Source organism: Labrus bergylta, chromosome 17 (genome assembly GCF_963930695.1).
Source record: "Labrus bergylta chromosome 17, fLabBer1.1, whole genome shotgun sequence".
Lineage (NCBI taxonomy): Eukaryota > Metazoa > Chordata > Actinopteri > Labriformes > Labridae > Labrus > Labrus bergylta.
In genome coordinates, this window is record NC_089211.1 from 18,178,197 (window position 1) to 18,199,701 (window position 21,505).

A 21,505-nucleotide genomic window follows, 5' to 3' on the forward strand; every position below is an offset into this window, starting at 1 on the left:
AATCAGTGGATTATGTAATGATAATATCAAAACATTTTAGAGGAAAAATAAAATGAATCCCAAAAGTCTCACCTGAATAATCAAGGTCATGAATTCCACTTTGTAAAGTCCTTTATTTTGATCTGGTTCATGAATACACTGATATGAAACGATCAATATTCAAAGGACAAAGTATGGAGAGAGAAAACAAGGTTACAATGAGTTTTAAGTTAATCATCTACAGTTAGAGACACGGCACAGTCTTTTCTTTGTCTCCCAAAAAAGGAGTCAAATGACAATGTCATTGTCAACAAATACAGCCTGTGCATGATCAGAATGTAGACACATTAGTTAAACGTTGTTTCAGGCAGGTTCTGTTTTCTCTTCCAGTTGTTTGAACATGTTTATGGCACTTATCTAAAGGAAAAAGCCTCAATATGTAGGAGCAAAATGCTTTTTCTTTTAATCATTTCACTGAAAAAAAAAAAATCATGATGTATTTGAATAGGTAGGTGCTTTGTGTGATACAACTCTGCGGAATGAAAGTCACTAAATTAGCATTACACGTCCATTATTAGCCATATGTTATGTTTTATGTTATCCCTTGTGTCAGTTGCTCTTCATGTGGCGTTGCAATATTTCTGGAAATAACACAGACATTATAATAGACACATACAGTACAAAAGTTTTGGACATATTTGCACAGAATCTGTACACATTAATACAAAGATAAACAGACGCACAAGGCATACACACACACACACACACACACACACACACACGCACGCAGCATTCTTTTAAGATCTGGTGTCATCATCTTGTCTCCATTTAAGAGTGAGCTGACAGACAACTAATTACTGAACTCCTGGAAGTCCTCTGGGATTGTGTCTGTGGAAGAAAAACAAGATATGATGAATCAGAATATACAAAAGGAAGATGACTTGTGTACTTGTGTTGATGAACTCTTGTTATTATTGTTGATAAAATGTCAGTTTTGTCATTGCTCAGACACAAGTTATAAAAGATAATTTAATATAAGCAATAAGATGAGTCAAATGTTGCCTTGCGTGGCATCACAGTCATTACAAGAATAAAAACGTATGAATTAGTGGGATTTAGATGAAAGCCTTTCTTACCATTGCAGCGGTATTTCAAATTAGACCAGATGATGTTTTCTTGGGAGAAACAGAACACGCCGAGTCGTCCTCCTCTCATGGTTGTGTCAATTATCACTCCAGAGTCAGCCACTAGTTCAGTTCCCTCATAAAACCGGGCCCTGAACAAAACACAAGGAGGGATGTTTTAATATTGATGTCATCTATGTTTTGTGTTCCACTTGTGACATTTTGGAAAGAGCACTCTCAACGTATTTGCACAGTAGAAGATGAGATGAGGCGATTGAGACTCATGTTGGTAAAAATTAGGGGTAGGAATCACCAGAGGCCCCACGATACGATATTATCGCGATACCTGAGTCACGGTACAATATTATCACGATACCTGAGTCACGGTACAATATTATCACGATACCTGGGTCACGATACGATATTATCACAATACCTGCATAAACAATACAATATTGTCACAATACCTGAGTCACAGTACGATATTATCACGATACCTGAGTCACGATACGATATTATCACGATACCTGAGTCACGATACAACATTATCACGATACCTGAGTCACGATACAATATTATCACGATACCTGCGTAACAATACGATATTATCGCGATACCTGAGTCACGGTACAATATTATCACGATGCGATATTATCGTGATACCTGAGTAACAATACGATATTATCACGATACTTGAGTCACGATACAATATTATCGTGATACATGAGTAACAATACAATATTATCACGATACCTGAGTAACAATACGATATTATCGCGATACTTGAGTCGCGATACAATATTATCACGATACCTCAGTAACAATACGATATTATCACGATGCCCGAGTAACAATTTGATATTATCGCGATACCTGAGTCGCGATACAATATTATCACGATGCCCGAGTAACAATACGATATTATCACGATGCCTGAGGAACAATACGATATTATCACGATACCTGAGTCGCGATACAATATTATCACGATACTTGAGTCACGATACAATATTATCATAATACCTGAGTCACGATACGATATTATTGCGATTTGAAACATTTTGCGATATCCTGAGAATTGCTGAGAAAAGGCTGCATGCACCTCACGATCTGAACTGTTAGTATTTCAGTCTGATTGAACTTAGCTGATCACAAACATACGGACGAGTCAGGATGACTGTACATTTGCAGTATTTTTTGTTTTGTTTTTTAAAGATATATATTTTGGACTTTTTGTGCCTTTAATGGAGAGACAGGACAGTGGATATAGTTGGAAATCAGGGAGAGAGAGTGGGGTATGACATGCGGGAAAGGAGCCACAGGCTGGATTTGAAGACCGGGCCGCCCGCTTGGAGGACCACAGACCACAAAATATCATGATACTTTGCTGTATTGATTTTTCCCCCACCTCTAGTAAAAATGTACCTGTACCTGCCATTTAGTGTAGCTTAGCAAAATGAGAGGACATGAGATAAAACAACTAACAGCTCTTTTAAAAATTAGGTCACGAGGCAACAAACTGTGATTTAGGGAATTACTATAAAAGTAATGTTAACCATGATGCCTGATAAATCCGAAATTTTACGTTATTGATTTTTACCTTCAGTGAGAGCAGTGCTAGCTGTGTGCAGCTGTTTCCAGTCTTTAGGCTAAGCTACAGTAGAAAGTGAATAAGTCAACTCCCCAAAATGTAAAACATGTATTTCATGGACAAGTAGAAAAATAACAATAATAATAATAATAATAATAATAATAGTAATAATAATAATAAGTGCTTTGTCGTACCTGATGTATCCAACCTGTGGGCGGTGCTGCAGGTACCATCTGTAGGACACCTTGTCCTTCCAGCCTACATTTCTGGGGTCTTTCCACAGCAGACGCACCTGATCGTTGGTGTCGCCTGTGTGCCACAGAGAGTTTCTCAAGTGCTCCCCTGGGCCTGATCTAGACTTTACAGCCTGATGAACACAGACAGAGAGAAGTGAAGGATGTAGGATGTGAAAGCAGATGGACAGCAGAAAGGCAGTAATATGGAAATACATTAACGGATAAAAATAGGATGTGTAAGCATCTGCTGCTGGGTATTTATTACATGACTTGTTTCCTCACCTTAAGCTGGATGCCAGGCTCGGCAACAGCTCTGAACGGTGTCGCCTGCCAGTAAGTCTGTTCAGTCTGCTTCCACATCACCACGTAGAAGGATGATGAGTCCTGGTAGCCGAAGATGAACCCGGCATAGTCGTCATCAGTGACTGTATTCACGTGAAATGTGCCCTCGAAGTCCACTCCGCTGAAAGCAGTGTAACCTGACAACAGGAAGTGTTATCTGTTTAGGTCCAGACTGTTTTTGGGGAACTTTATGTATTAGTGACTGACATTTAACCAAGGTGATTTGCTTACCAACAGCGAGTCCTGGGTCACTATTCATGGTCTGAACAATTTCCATTCCCTGTTTGAGAAAGATATAAAGCAGCTAATGAGAAGTGGAGTACTTTGATACCCTTATTGAACTGCTAGCAAACATTGGCTTTACACATCTACAGTTGAAGAGCAATATTACCGTTACTTTGGCATTGTTTTTATAATGAACTGGCAAAGTCGAAAAATGTATTCCCATTTTATCTCTGTATTTGGTTTCTACCAAATCCTTATGGAAATATTTGAGCCTTTAGCTACTTTGTACATTTTGTCATGTACAGTGTGAGTATGAGTGTATAGCTTTTAGGTAAAAGCAGCCGCCTGCACAAATGCTATTAGAGCTATGAGGCTGAAGCAAAGTTTGGGGCATGGCAGGTAAACATTGAGCAGAAACTAATTTTAAAGCTCTATTAAGTCAAGCATACAGATTTGGACAATAATTTCCAGCAGTTTTATCACTACAAATGATTCTTCCCTCAATTTATGGTGCCACTTGATCCATTGTTATGTCGGCTATTGCTGCTTTGATGTTTGGCTAATGTACATGATGATATGGTGAATAATCATACCTGGTTCAAAACAACCCAGTTGGGGTCAATTTGAGCGTCACCCTCGGGGTCGAGCACCACAGTCTGATACGCCCTGAAGTCAGTCAAGGTAACCTCAGCATTCTCAGGACAGTTGTCAATCCTGTCAATCACCTTGTCCTGGTCAAAGTCAGACTCACACACATCTCCAACTCCATCATCTGAAACACAGCAGAGACTTCAGATTTAGAATTTAGTCTTTTTTAAAATTAAAGTCTTAAAGGCAGTTGATTTTTATATCATGACTACGGGTATGTTACATCAGTATGCAAAGCGATCGTTCCTTTCATTCTTTTTAAATCCAATGTGCTTTCTGCCTCGTCACGACTTTGAGATTTGAAACTGGCTTTAACAAAAATGTCATAAAGGCAAACCTCCAAAGGAAATTGATGCATCCGTTTGAGAAGCTGCAGAGCTGCAGTGTCTGAATACAAATCATCCAAAGTATGCTGCCGAAGTGTAAAAGAAAACAAACCCTTTCTTAGGGGGCTATTCACATTTTAACTAAAGAACACGGCTGTTGGTTGCATTTTGATGGATTGCACTGAAGTTTCTCATCTGAATCCATGTTTGTTTGTTTTTTAATCAGAAATTGCTATGACGTTTTTTCGCCATTCCAAAATAATGTCACATGTAGTTCTTTATCTGTCTTATGAGTTGGATTATTAAAAGGAAGGAAATAAGAACATTTTGAGTCTTGACAAATAGACTGTATGAACTGCAGTTACAACATCCGAAAGGTCACACAATTAGTGGTTAGTTTTTAGCTCCAAAAAGATATATAAAGCTTTTGCTAGGGTGCTAAATGATAGGCTTTCCCATTACAACAAATGTAATAGGTCTATGGTCAAGTAGCTTGCAGTGTAGCTACAGGTAGTAAACATACTAAATTCCTGTAGTGGGTGTGCGCTTCTGGTGGCGAGGAGCCCAGGAGGAAGGGCCGAGTTTGACTCTTGTGCTTAACGAACATTTCAACTGTGTTTTTCAACTTTCAACTTTATATGGTTAAAATGACCATTTCTGCTGTAGTGCTTATTGAAGCCCAAAAAAAGAAGAACATTGTTGGATCACCTTAAAGTTGGATCTCTATTTTACAACACTGTCTCACTGAAACCAACAAAAAAAACAGCTACAAGCCCCACTTGGTCCTTGAATTGCTTGTAAAGGTCAGCCAGGAACAGTGCATGGAGAATATGGACATGTGCATAAAATAATGGACTGTATTTAAGCTCACTGGACCAGTGTTCAGACAGAGAAATGACATCTAAACTTTGCTTATGTTTTATGTTGCTGAAACTAATACTCACCGTTGTCATCAGTCTGGTCTGTGTTTGGTACAAGTCTGCAGTTGTCTGGTCCCGGTGGCAGAGTATCAGGGATCCCATCGTTGTCATCATCATCATCACACTCGTCACCCATTCCGTCCTTGTCTGTGTCCAACTGGGAGCTATTGATTACGTGTGGGCAGTTATCCTTGGTATCCTGGTGGCCGTCACCATCACTGCAGGGGAAGTGAAACGATTACGCTTTAATGTAAATAAAAGCCATAGTCACAGTAGTCGGAGGTAATTGTTCAAAAATGGCTTGTTTTTTTACCTGTCTTGATTTGTGTCACAAGAGTCTCCTACCAGGTCATTGTCAATATCGGACTGAAACGAGAGCAAAGAGTTCCCTAAAATGACGACTCAGGTTCAAGTTTAGAAAACCAAATGAAAAATGACTTGTTGCATGTTCAACAGTAGAATGACCCCTGTGATCACAGATGCTCAGTCCTTGGGGAAATTTACTAAATTCATTTTCACCACAGTGAGCCATATCTCTGGCTCGGACTGACCTGGTTTGGGTTGGGGATGTCAGGGCAGCTGTCGCAGGCATCTCCAACTCCATCTCCATCCCGGTCCAGCTGGTCTCTGTTTTTGACTCTCTGGCAGTTGTCCAGAAAGTTCTTGAGGCCTGCTCGCCAATCAGCGGGAGGAGACTGTTAGTGTTATTTAGTACTCAGACGGAGTCTTTTTCAGCAGTGAATATAGAGATTATCTAATCCGTTTCCATTTATTTTGGATCAGTGGCTCACACAAGAGATAGAAGAGAAATTTAAAGATCAGAAAGTGATTATTTTCAAATTCCAATGTCTGTAATAGTTTTTAGAAGTACCAAATATCTTACAGTTCCATCTTCTTAATTGTGCCGTTTTTTTTTTTACAAAGTGTATTTCTTGTATGATGGGAACATAATCTTAGATTTTGTGGCTTTTGGTCAGATATATATTTGATATTATTTGGAAATACCACGTTGAGCTTTAGAAAATGGTGATGGGACAGTTTTCACTAGTGTTTTCTCTCATTTTATAATAATGGAGTGAATAATCTCATAATGTTCACAATGAAAATAATGATTATCTGCCAACATTTACAAAAGAAACCATGTAACTGTATATTATGTATGTAAGTACAGTTATTGCCAAAGTGATATCATGACAACTTGGGTTAAATCAATCAAAATGATTTATTTTAGTAGCAGAATTGTCTCACTTTCTATAATTTTCTTGACAAACACTCGCACTGAGTCGAGTATGTTTCATCGAGGAGTGTTTGGATAAATGGAGACGTTATAACCTTACTTTGAGCGAATGAATTATCACCTGACTTGCTATTTGTAAACTCACCACTTGGTTGCACTGTTGTACTTCCTATGTGGTGAACACCAGTTTGTGTTCTGGTGCTTTTTTCATTCATCGCATGGAGGCAGCAGCAGCACCACAAATGCTTAAAGGTCAAGCGGCAGCGATAAGGAAAAGCTATCTTCTCTCCTGTGGGGCTTTTTTGAGGTGTAATCATGCTGCTGGATGATCAAAGCTTGTGTTCGCTCTGAGGTCAGACTGCTGTTGGCCTCAACTTATTTCTTTATTTTCTGCAGTGCTGTTACTCATGCCTCAGCTAGCCCTTAAAAGCTTCCATACTACTGCACCTTGATATATTGCCACAACATGATTAAAGGGATGTGTAATGTACTGTAAACTATGACTGCATGAGAGAGTTTCATGTATTATTTAATGAATGTAAGAAATGTGAAGAAAGAACACACTAATAAATTATAACAGTGAGTGCCTTCAGTGATGCTGGTTATATAAGCACTAACGTCAGTGTTAATGATGTAATTTCTCTCCATACCGTCTCCGTCCATGTCGTCATCGCAGGCGTCCCCTTTGCCGTCACTGTCGGTGTCCCTCTGGTCAGGGTTCTCCACCATGCGACAGTTATCACAGGCATCGCCGTGGCTGTCCTTGTCACTGTTCCTCTGATCCACATTGGGCTTCAACCAGCAGTTGTCCTGAGTCACACAGAGAACAAAAAGGCCTCGTTCAGACCATAAATATCTCTGAGTGTATTTGTGCTTTAGAACAAGCTTGTGAATACATCTTTTGGAGTATCTATCCAAATGTCCTTGCAAGCAGAAAGCTTAAACAATTAGATGACAATCAATAGAGAGAACTGTTTTGAGGATAAATTCATTTTCTAACGGGTTAGTGAAACATTGTAAGGGGAGTCGAATGAGAAGTTTAATGACCCTCCTCTCTGAAGAGCAAATATGAAGTGGGAGCCAGCAGCCAGTTAGCGTAGCTTAGAACAAAGACTGAAAATAGGGGACTTGGCATTACTCAAATAAAGTTAAGCCAGCCTGCACATAAAAAAGCTTAATAATTAACACATTATATCATGTTTTCATTGCATAATAAATCCAAAGTGTATTAACTTGAGGTTGGGTGTCAAACTATTTTCATGTCTTTAAATATGTGTTTTTGTCCAACAAAACAAAATGAGTTGTACCCTAGTACATTTGGTTGTTTTGAGATACTGGTGTGTATCTCTGAAAAACCTAAGGAGAATTTCCAGATGCAATGGCTTCCTGAAGTGTTGTCACTAAGGATTTTCCTAGCTGTTTATTTCATATTCGGTTAAATGCTAATTTAAATTCAGACTAGTCGACCAGTCTGAAGGAAAACACTCACAAAATAGCCAAAATTGGGTACAATTTATTTAACATCGTAAACAAGAGATCACATCGTCAGTGGGTAAAACATGTTAAGTCGTTTAGCTGAGTGTGGTTAACGTTAGCAATGCTTGTACCGCCAGCCTTTGGTCCTCCTTGCAGGTTAAATTTGGGATATGCATTGCTTCGTCCGAGTGGTTATGTCAGTTTAACCTGAAACAGACTACATACAGCTTTTTCTCGATTCGAAACTGGTTCAGATATAACCGATTCTACTCGACCTAAAAAGCCTCGACATTATTCTTATAAGCTCCACGACCAGAAACGTAGTAAAATTAGGATAAAAATTGGAGATGCTTTTGAAAAATGGAAAGAGGTTAGAACAACGATCCAGAGGTGGCTAAACACTGAAGCTTCTGTGTTTACCACATGGCAAACTTGGCGCACGTCAACCATAGGGAGGAGGGGGCGGGAAGAGTCAGGTCTCTCAGATGTTTTCAATTTGGACGGCAGTACCCATTTTAAACACTAGGTGTCAGAGTTACATATTGCTTCTTTAAACTATGCCTTTACCTATATCTAGAAATAATCTTGATAATTCTTCCATTTTAAGATGGGCAAATCATGTTTTGATCCTCTTGTTTACCTCAGCTAAAAAAGCCATATATGGTTCTCTAAATGACAAGTTTGTCTTTTTAATAACCTAACTTTTCTTTTTCGAAACTATATCAGAAAAGCATAAATAAGAATAGTAACCTGCTCATTAAGAATGCATACTTGCCAAAAGGAGATTACAATATACGGCTTGAAATTCTGATTTTTAATAGCTTAATAAGGCTCTAAGCTCTAATTTCTTGGTTGCAACATACTGTAGATGATGATCAACAAATGCAAAATATATTACACCAACCTGCTCGTTCAGTATACCATCACCATCTGCGTCTTCATCACAGGCGTCACCTTTACCGTCCCTGTCGGCGTCCTCTTGACCGGAGTTAGGAACAAAGATGCAGTTATCCTGTAAAGAGATGCTGCTGTTAAATGATGTAAAAAAAAAAAAAAAAAAAAAAGGGCCTGCTTGTAACAGCATAGTTCTGTTTACGTACAATATGCATGTTTGTTACCTTTTTACAGCTTGCATCTTTACACTTAAGTTTATCATCGGGGTATCCATCAATGTCAGTATCTTTTCCACACAGGTAACCGTTACCTGCCCAGCCGATTCCACACTGAAAAGACAAAAGACACTTAGAATATCCAAACTTTATGGAGTTGTGACTATGTGGCGTATTTCTTTTATGCGGGTTGTAGATAAATGCATGTGAGTGTAAAAAGTATGAACAACTACCTGACAAAAGATGGATCCGTCCCTCTCTACAGCACACTGTGCGTTGATATCACAGGGGTTGGTCAGGCTGTTCCCACAGCTGAGCTCTGGCTTGCAGCCCTTCAACTGATCTCCTGCGAAACCTGTCTTACAGCTGCCGCAGTGGTAAGAGCCCTGTGCAGGAATGAACACACCTGGTTCTTCTTTGGACAGTGATTTGTAAGCCACATAAATAAAATAATTGTCCTACACGTGCCCTTTGTAGTTTCCAGAATTGTTCAGTTTAACTGCAGCCTTACCACAGAGTTGTGACAGATGGAGTTCGCAGTGCAGCCTCCGTTGTTGGGTGCTTTGCATTCATCGACATCGTCACAGACCTGAATTTGGCAACATGATAAATTGTAATTATTAAATCTTTGATCTTCATAGTTTTAATATCAAGTTTCCTTAGTTTCGTTCTTGTAATTTCAATGTTACCATATTTTATGTAAAAAAAAATGGACTTGCTTTTCATAATAAAGTACATATTCCAGGCACTTGTACCTCAACTACATGTCATTGTATAGGGAGATTTTATACTAAATGTATCCATTTATTACTGATAACTTTCACTTTGAAAATACAAAAAAAAAACACAATTAGCTTAAAAAATACAACAAATTGCCAATGATTAAACATGTGGATCCTAAACATTGCCCTGTAAAAACAAAAATGTTATTTCTCATCCGTTCCCTCCCCTCCTCTTTAGACAGACTTTCTTCTGACCTGATTTGGGTTTGGCAAATCACAACGGTTTATCAAATCATGAATGGATTTCATTGCTGTTTTTGGCATTTTGGTAAACAACCAAGACTGCTTGCCCTGATGTGAAACATTAGTATAAAATGAGCTGGATGGCTGTTCACATTATGTACAAATGGTATGTTTAACGACTAAATCACGGGCAAAACATCCATGTATTAACTTAAACTATAAGCTGTATGAATCTGATGTTGGAGCTTACTGCCATTTCTTTAAAGCCTACTGCTGTGTCACACTGTCTATAGCTTCTGAGAACGGCTTTCATTATTTGAATATGAACTCAGGAGTGCCAGATTTATTTAACATTTGTGAATATGTCCAACACTTTCTTCTCATGACAGACCTCTTACATGATTTTATTTGAAAAATGTTCAAAGAAAGACAAATGGGTGGATGGATGGATAGATTGATGGATTGGGTGTCAGAACTTAGTTTTTTATTGTGTGAGTCTTTAGAGGGGAAAACCACTGGGTTTAAAACGGTTTGAAGCTCGCCCTTATATTATAAGCTACAGCACTAAAATGCTGCAGTGAAGTACAAGTTTCACTATAACATTGTAATAGAGGTCACAAATTCTCCATATGGCAATATATTGTCCTCCTGGCCTGTGTGGTATTATTATCAAATCGCTGGTGCTAATTATCCAGATTCGACAACCACTTCACAACTACTTCATGATTCCTCACATGGCGCTTATGACATGAATGGAGATAATGTGAACGGAAGTTAATTAGCTAAGAAGAAATTGATGGCAAGATAACGTCCAACAGTGGTGGAAAAGGCTAAAGAATGAAGCGTGACAGACACCAAATACATTAATCCTGCATTTTATCTTTTTAGAGGCAATTTATATTCATCAATAGATTAAACTTCATTTATCATAATGTAATTGTCATGCACATTAATTGTCGCAGATCGCTGTATCGTGGTATTGTTATTATGGTCCATGTATGGCATAAGATACTGTAAATAACACAGCAATTCCCACGCCTATATTTCTAAATACATAGCATAGATAATCTGTGACAGTTTTTTTATTGTGTTATTATAAATCATGTTTAAAAGGCAGCAGAACATTTTTTTTCATAACCTTGTAGATACTACATGCTTAAGTAAATAATTACACCATTTATAGGCTATTATATTAAAATGGACTATTTCAGTCCTAGTTTAATGTTTAACCAAAGGCTTTAAGTTTGAAGTTTGTGGGTTCTCTGTTTTTTTAATCCACTCACCTGTTTGTTGGTCTGGGCGAACAATATGCCGACACCCTCCACTGCCAGTCCGGTGTAGCCCAGCGGACAGACGTCACAGCGGTACCCCGGGGCAGTGTTTACACACTTCACTCCGGGGAAGCAGGGGTTAAACTGGCACTGCAGATAAAAGCACATGGTCTCTGTTAAGGCTCTTCAGGCCTGATGACATTTTTACTCATGCAAAAGAGAGAACGCTGAAGGGGTTAGTGCTTAGAAGAGGGGTCACAGCAAACAGGCAGAGACAGACAGGTGAATGCATAAACACACATCTTTGTACTTCTGTCCATTAACCATATTTAACTTTACCTTTGCTTTTAGCTCACATTCAGAAAACCCTGTTCTGTTTTTCTAGCTTCTCTGAAGTACCACAGACCCTTTGAGCCTTTATTATGATCTCAAGATTTTATGTTTAATGATAAAAAGCCTTGTGAAATCTTACACCTGTAGTTTAGTGAACTCCCTGTATCACTCACTTTCACTATCCCAAGCTAAACATCTTGTTAAAACAGTCTGATGAAATCAACCTGGCCCTTTTTCAATTCATTGCATGTAAAGATCACAGTCGATGTGATTCTTGGCCTGAAAGAATATCCATATTATTCCTTCTCTTTGGCAACTTATTTCCTCTCACCTGGATTCAAGGTTCAAATACTATATAAACGGCAGTCCCAGTGTACTGGTTTGACTACACAGTGGCAGAATTTCTGTGTGGAATTATAACAAAGTTTTTTTCTCAAGAGAGAAACAGCCTCAGGCCCAGACTTACCTCTTGGGGAATAAACAAATTTGCACATTATGCAACCTCCAATTAAATAGCTGTGTATTGACTCTTTGGCATCATATTTAGGAGTAGACCATATGTTGGCCAATGGACCCACAACAAAACTTTACGTTTTGATCAATTTATATACTGCTACATTAGCAAAGGGCCATATTGTGAAGGCAAAAAAATACTGTAAAGACACACCTCTTTACCACATGTTTGAAAGCCAAATGCATGCAAGGTGTCTGCTGCAGCTTAAGGACCCCCTTGAGGCAATCCTCTCTGTTTACACAGGAGGCTCGGGTGGATTTAACAAGCTGTTAGTTTCAAGTTTTTCATTTAGATCCAAATCCAGAATATTAACATGCTGTTTTGCCTAATGAGTACAAGATGATGATAAAACAGTACGTGCTCATTATATCTATAAAAGCCAACTTTTAGCTCAAACATACCGATGTTCTTCACCCAATTACCAAACTTTGAGCCCAAGAATAACACAAGAATGTGGATTTTCAGAAGAGATAAGGTAAGGAATAACAAATCCACACACACACACAGCAAGCCTTACCTCGTCCACATCATCACAGTTGAAACCATCCCCAGTGTATCCATCAGGACAGGGTCCACACTCCACACCATCCGTTGTCTCTATACACATATCATTACGGAAACACACACCTGGGGCACACCTTGGTTTCACCACCTCAGTGCCACCCAGACCTTTAAATAACAGAAGAAAGGGCATTCAATTAAACATTTTTTATTTAATTATAAACCAACCTAAAATAGCCATAAAGCATCACATTTCCTGTTGCATGACGTGACTGTTCATGGACATAATCTTACCGCAGGCCTGACACTCTGAAATGGTGTTTCTGAGAAATGAGGTCTCTTTGACCTGAAAGAGGTCAAACATGAGCAAGTTTATTTGCAGTCAGACAAGCTGTCAGGGAGGTCAGAAAGGGAAGACGCAAGGCCTCAGAGGGACTGTTAGGGGTAGTTACCTGCTGAATGAGGACGTCTTTCAGCTCATTTATCACCTTCGTTAACTCCAGCATTTGATTGGACAGCTGCTTCGTGTTGACCCCTAAGAGAAAGGAACCCTTATTTTGTATGACTGTAGCAGAGGTGGGGGATTCTCTGAGCATGCTCTCAAGTCACTCTGGCAAACACTGACTGTTGTTTTCTCACTGCCAGGATTGTTTTCCTTGGAAACATTGGTCTATCTCTGTGGTTGTTTAGTTCCACTGAAGGACTCTTACCCAGACTCTGGACGGAGTCTCTTTGTTGGAAATGGCAGTCTTGTATCGAAGCAACGTTCTCAAATGAGTCCCCGACCACCAGCTTGAGCTCGTCCAAACTCTCCTGTTAGAATGGAAACAAGTGGATGACTAAACCAGTTGGAAACATCAGTATCCATTATTGAGACAGTAACATTCATTATTTCATTTAATGCTGACACAGACACAAATCAGAATCAGGACATAGCCTCTGATTGGCTTACTGACTCAAACCAAAGGCCTCATGGGAAGAGAATGGACAAATAATTACAAGAGGCATTGAGAATTTGATTAATTCTTAGTGATTCAAAGTGAATTCTTCATCCAATCACTGAAAGACTTTATTTCTTTGCCAAATTAAGACGCTTTTGAAAATGAGACACTGGAGTGTCTTTGCACAGTGTAGCTGTTGGCAGTATAGCAAAAATGTTTCTCTTGCATACATTAAAATTACATTGATCAATGTCATCTGATGAAAATATATGGCACACATATTGGAATTAAAAGGCAACTAGGGTTATTGGTTAAATTCTTAAAGCCGAGCCAAATATACAGAGTTTGGTTGATATTGCATCCATTGCTGCAATCCAGGCTCTCTGGAAAGGCTGGTTATTGCACAAACACTCTTTTAAGTTGGTTTACCTGGTCTCTGGCCTGCATGATCTTCAGCTCCACAGTACCGTAGCCTGCTGGTAAACCCTGGAAGGCAGCTGGGAGATCCCTGACTGTCTCCACCAGCCTACAGTCCAGATGCAGCTCCACCCCGCCCGGCCCCTGCTGCTGCAGCCCCTTCAGGTGGAACAACAGTCGGTGCTGTTGGCCGTCTGCCAGCACCAGGTTGTTGAAGGTTACTGAGCTCATCCTCTTGTCACTCCGCAGGTAGCGTAACACAGCTTCGAGAGGACAGAGAAAGTAAGGAGAAAGAGATGGTAGCAAAGAGGAGATAATAGAGGCGAGAGGATTAAGAGGAGGCGTTTACTGTAAAAGGTTTATTCATCTAAATTACAACAAGACTAAGAGTCTGCCTAACCGACGGATCTGTGGGGTTGTACTTTAGAGCAATGGGGCTTTCAGATAAATAGCAATGTCAGGAAACATTCAACCAAATACAATAAAAATGACATGTAAAATGTTCAAAGCACTGGAAATTAGCTTGGCTTTTCAGCAACGTGTCCTTATCGCACTGACACTCCTTAACTCTGGCATCTTTTTATAAAAAACTACTGATTCAAAAAGTCTTGTAAGGAGAACAATGTTTTAGTAAATTAAGCATACAAGGAACCTATTTCAAAAGAGACATTTATATTGTCAAATAAAGCCTGTAAGACAGAATGTGGAACATGTTGAACCCATTTGACTACATAGTTAACACTGAGAGGAGTTGACCGGCTCAGAAAACAGGAAATTAAAAGAAAATTATAGGAAATAATTACTACAAGAAGAAAGCACAACACAGAAGCCATTACAGAGAGGGTTAGACGTTGAGATGTTCGCATGTGTTCAATTAAAAGGTGTTTGTCTTTACAGTATTTTAAAAGTAAGTCGTAAGTATGTTTGGATTTTAAGACAGTTTATGAAAGCTTTAAAACAGCTGTGTGTTGTTAAAGTGTATGAAAGTGTTGAGAGTGAATAAAGACTTTAAGGTTGAAGGCTGTGAAATCAAAACAATGAGCTAAAAGACATTAAAAAAAAACCCTCCATTTAATTAAGGGGAACAGGAGAGACTTGGGGTAATTCTTTGGGAGGTAATGCTTGTTGACCCCTTTTTTTAGACCCAGTCTTTTAATCAAATGTTATTACAGAAATATTGATCAGGGCAGCTTTAAACTGCGCCAGAGCCCCTTTCATGTTCTCCTACCTCTGTTGAGCTTCCCCATCACGGTGAACTCAAAGTACTTGCTGTTGTCCCTGGGGTTGTACAGGCCAAACACGGTGGTTCCGGTCTTGGGCTGCAACTTGAAGGAGGCGAGGATGAAAGCCTCGTTCACGCCTTGCTCTGCCAGACCCCCCTGCAGCAGGTCTGGCAGGCAATCAGGCGAAGTGAGCAGATCATAGACTGTTGATAGATTTGGGAAAATGAGAAATGGTACAGCACATGAGCAATGGAATGGATGGTGAGAGATGAATATTTACAACCTGCAGCCATGTGCTTCAATCCCAAAGTAAACACATAGTGAGTTAACGAGTACAAGATGACAACGTTGACCCAGTGTTTGTTGCTCTTGCAGCCCAAAATTTGGCAGGGAGATTAGGCTAAAAAAATCCCAACAATAATGAAGCAAACACAGTAGCTTTAAGTTGCATGCTTTAGTATTTCTTTCAAGGCACAAACATGAAGCTCTTGAGATGATAAAGCTCTAATATCCCCCCACAGTTTGTTCATACAGGCAGAATTTAGACATAACTACTGACAGGCTCCTTAGCGGGAGTGATATGCCAGAGAGACACCGTACACTTACGGTTAGATTCTCTTTTTTAATAAAGTGACTTGGGAGCTGGAAAGGCTTCGAGAGGATGTGCAGGGAATCTCTAGTCTGCCATCTGCTCACATCATGAATGCACAAGTAGCCTGAAAGCAGTCAGCGAGGTCCACTGTCGTGAGGGAGCAAAATTGCTCCCAAATGCTTGCAGAAATTGGCCGCTGTCAGCCAAGATTGCGAAGCTTGATCCCCAGATGAGATCTCCCCCATTTTTTTCCTTTTATGTCTCCCTTCTGGCCATGGGTCCCTCATCTTTTTTGTCCGGCACATGCTGTATTTTAGGATAACATGGGGGATTTGAAAATGTGTGCAGTTAAATATGACTAAGCCAGTGAAAAGGTCTTTTCACATGGTGTCGCCAAGATTGCGTTCGAAAGGAAATCAAAAGTACAAAAAGTCTTCTTTTTTTTTTTTTTTTTTTACTCATGGATGCCAAGATCTCCCGGTGAGTCTTACACAGATATATATGTTTTTGACACGTGGTCCAATAATTTGACAAAAGTCCAAAAATGTACACACAGCAAGAGAAGAAATAAACCTCAATGGATGCTTTATTCTTTTTGTGTTACTGATAAACACACACACACACACAAAGATGAACACTTGCTCTTAAGCACACAGTCCTGCTGCTGTTCATAAATCTTCTCGACAGAGGGCTCAGAGGGGGTAAGGGTCGTCTTACACCAGAGATCCTGAGAAAGTGCCTCATTTCACCCCTTGATTAACCTCAAATTTCAAGCTTCATAAAACTAGTTCAGCAGAAAGCCATAAAGTAATCCAATGTCTTGTCCTCTCCTTAACACCAGCAAACAAATACATCAGTTTCAAATCGCTATAAAGAGTATAAGTCACAGCAGTGTTTATTTTACTGCTTACAAATTCTTCACATTTGTTGAAAGCTGTGATGTATTGCAGTGTTTTGATTAGAGGTGCCCAGTCAGCCGTCAGTAATGATGGAGGAATAACATCATCAACATCAGCATGTAATGAACATAAGCACTGAAGGCGCAGTTTTGCAACAACCATGAGTAACCTGCCTAAGGAAAGCGGAGAGCAGAACACTATATTTCACCATTTATAATAGTGTGTTTAAGAATAGTGTGTGTGTTTATTCTTGGAGCTGTTGAGAGGAAGCTATAACATGTTTTTAATAGATAATATTAAGTTGTTAGCCAGTGTAGAGAAATTGTTTTAAAACTGATTTTTATTTAAATATTACAGTTACAAAGACATTCAGATTTTATTTGGAGTCATTTTCAGAAAGCTAGAGTTTCCCTGATATTGTACAATGTGATATGTGTGCAAGTTAGTGTGTTGAGATTGGGTATCTTCCACCATGCAAGTGAATGCACTGATTCACTTTAATTTGTTACTCCAGAATTCTCTAAAATAATTAAACATTTAAATTATTCTTCTAAAGAGTAGCCCAAACATCATCACTATTTATTATGGAAGCTAATAGTAGCTTTGATAGCAAACAACAACACTGTGATGCTAGCAGAGGATGTACTCTACCCAAGCTTTCCAAGCTAGCCAACTTTTGCTGTGTAAGGTGTTTTTTTTAAAGATTAATGTTTGGGCTTTTTTATGCCTTTATTCAAAGACAGGACAGTAGATAGTCGGAAATCAGTGGTGAATGACATGCGGAAAAGGAGCCACAGGTTGGATTTGAACCGTTTTAAGGACTGTAGGCCTCTGTACATGGGGTACATGAAGTAACCATTAATCCACCAGTTCTCCTTAAAGTACATCTTTAATATTTAATGTTGAGATAATAAAACTTGTAAAATCACCAATTTAGGCAGTTACATGTTAAAATCAGGGACAAAACAAAAAAAGAAACAGGTGTCCTTCACAATGAGAGCATGGCAATACAACACAGATAGCAATCTTTCATGTCAAAACAGTGTTAGCAGTATCCATCAATATACTTAGGCTTCATTTATTTTACCACATTGTTCTCAGAAGAGTTAGTGTATTAGTATAAATTCTCAGCTCTAGGTATCAGAATCAGAATATTACAGAATACTCATAGAAAGCAGCTGCCGACTTTAGCAGACAAACAAGCCATTACAGCAACTGGAGCTTTGAGAGAGAACCCAAACAGTAATGCTGTGGGTCTGATTGCTAAAGAATGAGTTAACACTTGCTATAAAACTCAATAAAGCTGAGGGGAGATGCAGGTTCAGGAAATAATTCTCTCTTAAGGATCATCAATACAGATGACTTCTTTCACATTTACACATTTATGATACATTGTTATTACAGAATTATCGATTAGAGTAGCATTAAATATGTGCTTTGTCCCTGGTCCGGGAGTCCTTTTTTGCCAAGTGAAATTCAAATTCCAGTAATCTCAACTCCCGGTGAAGTCATCCTTGAGACATTAATACTGATCAATAACCCATTGCAGAAGTCTAATGGCTGTTTTGTGCTACTAAAATCTTACTTACCGCAGCTTTAAACTGGTCTCCCCTCCCCTTTGAACACAGTCATGGAGACAATGAGCCATTTGCAAAGAAATGATAGATGATGAACCCCATTAATCTGGACTTGTTTTATACATAACATCAGGAGTATAGTGCCAAAAGATTGCAGGGATTAATGGGTGCATGAAAGCTATGCCATCCATCACTGGATGTTAGATGCTGATAAAATACAAACATCAATACTTCTGCAAGTCTGCTGCAGCTCTGGATTGTTGCGTGACCTTGAACAAGTTTATGTGTGACTGTCAGAGAGAGAGAAGGAAGAGAGTATGTGTAACTTGAAGTTCAATCTTGGGCCCAGATCATCTCTGATTATTCCCATGTGTGTGACCCAGCTGAGACTTTGTTTAAATTCATTTTGAGCCAGAAAGTTGAACCCTCTGAGCTGGAGTAATCAAGCAGATATGGCTGGAGAGGTATGAAAAGCAGGGTGACTTTACTTCAGCCGAAAGATTGTGGGTTTAAGCTCTTGTCTACTTTATTAATTGTCTTTGTCTTCTTGGGTTTAACTGCCTCATCTCTTCTACAACTGGCGGGGATATTTAGCATTTTACTCGTACCTCAGTGAATATCACACACCATGTCTAATCCTCTGTGTTCTTTGGGTCCGCATATGATATTCTCTTTCACGGTCTCTGCTTTATCCATTATGCATTGAACTCATACATGGTGTGTTGAAATACCCGGTGGTGGAGCCATTAAATCTTTTTTGACACATAATAAAAACCGAGGATTACATCACAGCCAGAAAGTCAGAAAAATACACCATTCGAATAAAATCAAAGACATCGTTCTTTCTGTGTGCCTTAAAATTTCACCTCGAATTTTTGTACAAACACAGCTGTTGCATCTTCAATGTGACGCAGTTTTTTTTAATTTTCCATAACTTAAATAATTAATATTAAAAGCTACCGGTAATTAAAACACTCAAAGTAACACTTACCCAATGCCTGGGCTTCCACGTGTAAGCAAAGTTTTGATAGCAGCTGCCAGGCCAGAATCAGGGCTGTCCAAAGACCCATTTTGTCCTTCCAACTGCTCCCAGATCAGCACTTTCACCGTAGTGACTTGTTAGTCGGTGACACAATGGCAGTTTCCCGTATGTCAGCCCCTGCTGTGAGTGGTGCGTTCTTTTTCCTGCCTTTCTTTTTGAATCAGAAGTGAGAAAAGACTGTCATGGTAAGCCTAAGGGAAGCTGCTGTCAGTTTATGTGTGTCTAAGTGTGTGTGTGTGTGTGTGTGTGTGTGTGAAATGGTGTGTGAATGTGAGGATTGCAGGAGTCTTTCTAAGGGAGGAGCATGAGGGCCAGAACCTGCTTTTAAAACCTTCCTCAGACGGCCCCATGCAGAGAAGGAGTGACCTGGGAGAACTCTTTGCATTGGCTCTTTCATGCTGCTACCAATTCCCACAAGCTCCAACACAAATTAACAGTACACAAGCAGCTTCTGAACCATGTTTAAAATCATGTTTCAACTCAGCTGAAACCCTGAGTATTTTTGACTCATGCGTTCATGCTTGACTTGAATTTCTGAAGAAAGAAAAAAGTGTTTCCGGCCTCCTGCAAGCACACTTGGGAGTATTTTTTTCCACACTTTCTCTGAAACACAAGGTGTTTTTTTCACTTTCCTTCCAGGGATAATATGTGACACCTTTTCTAATGCCCTTACTCCCCCCCCCCTCCCATCCTCCGGTCAAATTCAGGAAATGAGTGCTCCGGAGCTTTCGACTTAACAAGCCGTGTTTACCGTCAAGTAGAGCTTCAGACAGGCTGCCAGCTCAAACGGCCTTCAGGTCGTCAGCATGTCTGGCACCAAGCGACTCGGCACATTTGGTGAGATGAGACGGAAGGCTCAGGTCTTAATGATGTTTGTTTTTCCCTTTTTCTCTGCCTCTTGTGCCTCATTATTGAAGCCAACTGAGCCTTATTCCATGAGTGAATGACCGTCATTGAAAGAAAAAATATTTATTCTGCAATAAAGACGTTTGAATCCTTGGTTAGTTCATTGAAAGAAGAGTCTCAGTAGCTCCAAGTTGATGGTCTTACTTAAGAGGATAAACATGCATCTATGGCAACAAGACGAGGCAAATGAGTCACAGTTTCCATACTTCTACCTCAGGTGCTTCGTTGTGGTTAGCCTCTATAACCCTGCTCTAGTCTGTTGTTGTGTAGTGATCAGGGCTCCAACAGGACACCCAGAGTTTTATCTTCCCTCTGATTGGTTTTTCAGAATGAGTCTTTACAGGCGTGTGGGTTCTGGATCACAAAAAACCTCCACAGACCTCCATTCATGGTTTGCAGCTGTGGTACAGAGCTCAACAGACCACATAAAGTCTGCTGCAGGGTCTGGGCTTGAGTCACATCATGGTGCGGTTGATGAGGTCAGACAGTGATGGCTGCCTCTGGCTTGGAGATAAAAACCAAACCCCTAATGTGTCTGACACCATCCCCTGACTATTTTTGATCGTGATACCAATAAGACAGTATCCAGAGACTCTGATATTCACACTCGTAACTCTGCTTCTCGCCACATGTCTCGTTGCCAGCAGACACAAATGATTATAGCATAGCTGTAACCACAAATAGAACAAAAATGTCCTGTTACCAATGACCTGAAGCTGTGGTTTCATGCAATAAAGCATTACAAAAAGGGCTTTATGTTCTCATCAGGGAGGTCTGACAATTAGCCTCTTTTTAAAGCCACTGAACCAAAAAGGAAACAACGCAAACTGATTAAAGGTAAATGACAAGAAACATGTGGTACATAAACAGCAAATCAAAAGATGTTTAACTGTAATCCAAGCAGTACAGATATTTTAGCAACAAATATTTTGACTGATGTTATTGATTATTGGGATTTTCTTTTCTTTTCCAAGCAAAAACAAGGAGCGAAGGAGAGAGTGGAATATCATTAGCAATATTTCATAAAGCAACGCATGGCACATGTCTGTCAGTTTCTGCCTTTTCATCGTCTGGTTTTCTATGATCCATCCAGGGTGGTTACCAGGTTACA

General features: G+C 39.5%; 1 protein-coding gene across 1 annotated transcript; it reads right to left on the reverse strand.

Moving 5' to 3' along the window:
• Positions 1-93: 93 nt before the first annotated feature.
• On the reverse strand, positions 94-19,790 carry thbs4b (thrombospondin 4b). Its single transcript, XM_020653357.2, has 22 exons — positions 19,438-19,790; positions 15,384-15,581; positions 14,168-14,418; positions 13,508-13,610; positions 13,250-13,332; positions 13,092-13,143; positions 12,814-12,965; positions 11,462-11,599; positions 9,725-9,802; positions 9,447-9,599; positions 9,223-9,327; positions 9,009-9,116; positions 7,279-7,438; positions 5,943-6,061; positions 5,705-5,757; positions 5,416-5,609; positions 4,091-4,269; positions 3,504-3,552; positions 3,213-3,409; positions 2,889-3,061; positions 1,116-1,255; positions 94-867 (listed from the first exon to the last, which is right to left on the reverse strand). The coding sequence occupies exons 1-22, from the start codon at positions 19,514-19,516 to the stop codon at positions 830-832; spliced, it is 2,802 nt and encodes a 933-aa protein (XP_020509013.1). The 5' UTR covers positions 19,517-19,790; the 3' UTR covers positions 94-829.
• Positions 19,791-21,505: the final 1,715 nt, after the last annotated feature.

Excerpts from the sequence above, each read along its gene's own strand:
- thbs4b (XM_020653357.2), bottom strand. The coding sequence starts at position 19,516 with ATGGGTCTTTGGACAGCCCTGATTCTGGCCTGGCAGCTGCTATCAAAA. Across the intron at positions 9,117-9,222 it reads AAGATGCAAGCTGTAAAAAG|GATAACTGCATCTTTGTTCC; the intron begins GTAACAAACATG and ends ATCTCTTTACAG. Across the intron at positions 7,439-9,008 it reads ATGGTATACTGAACGAGCAG|GACAACTGCTGGTTGAAGCC; the intron begins GTTGGTGTAATA and ends TGTGTGACTCAG.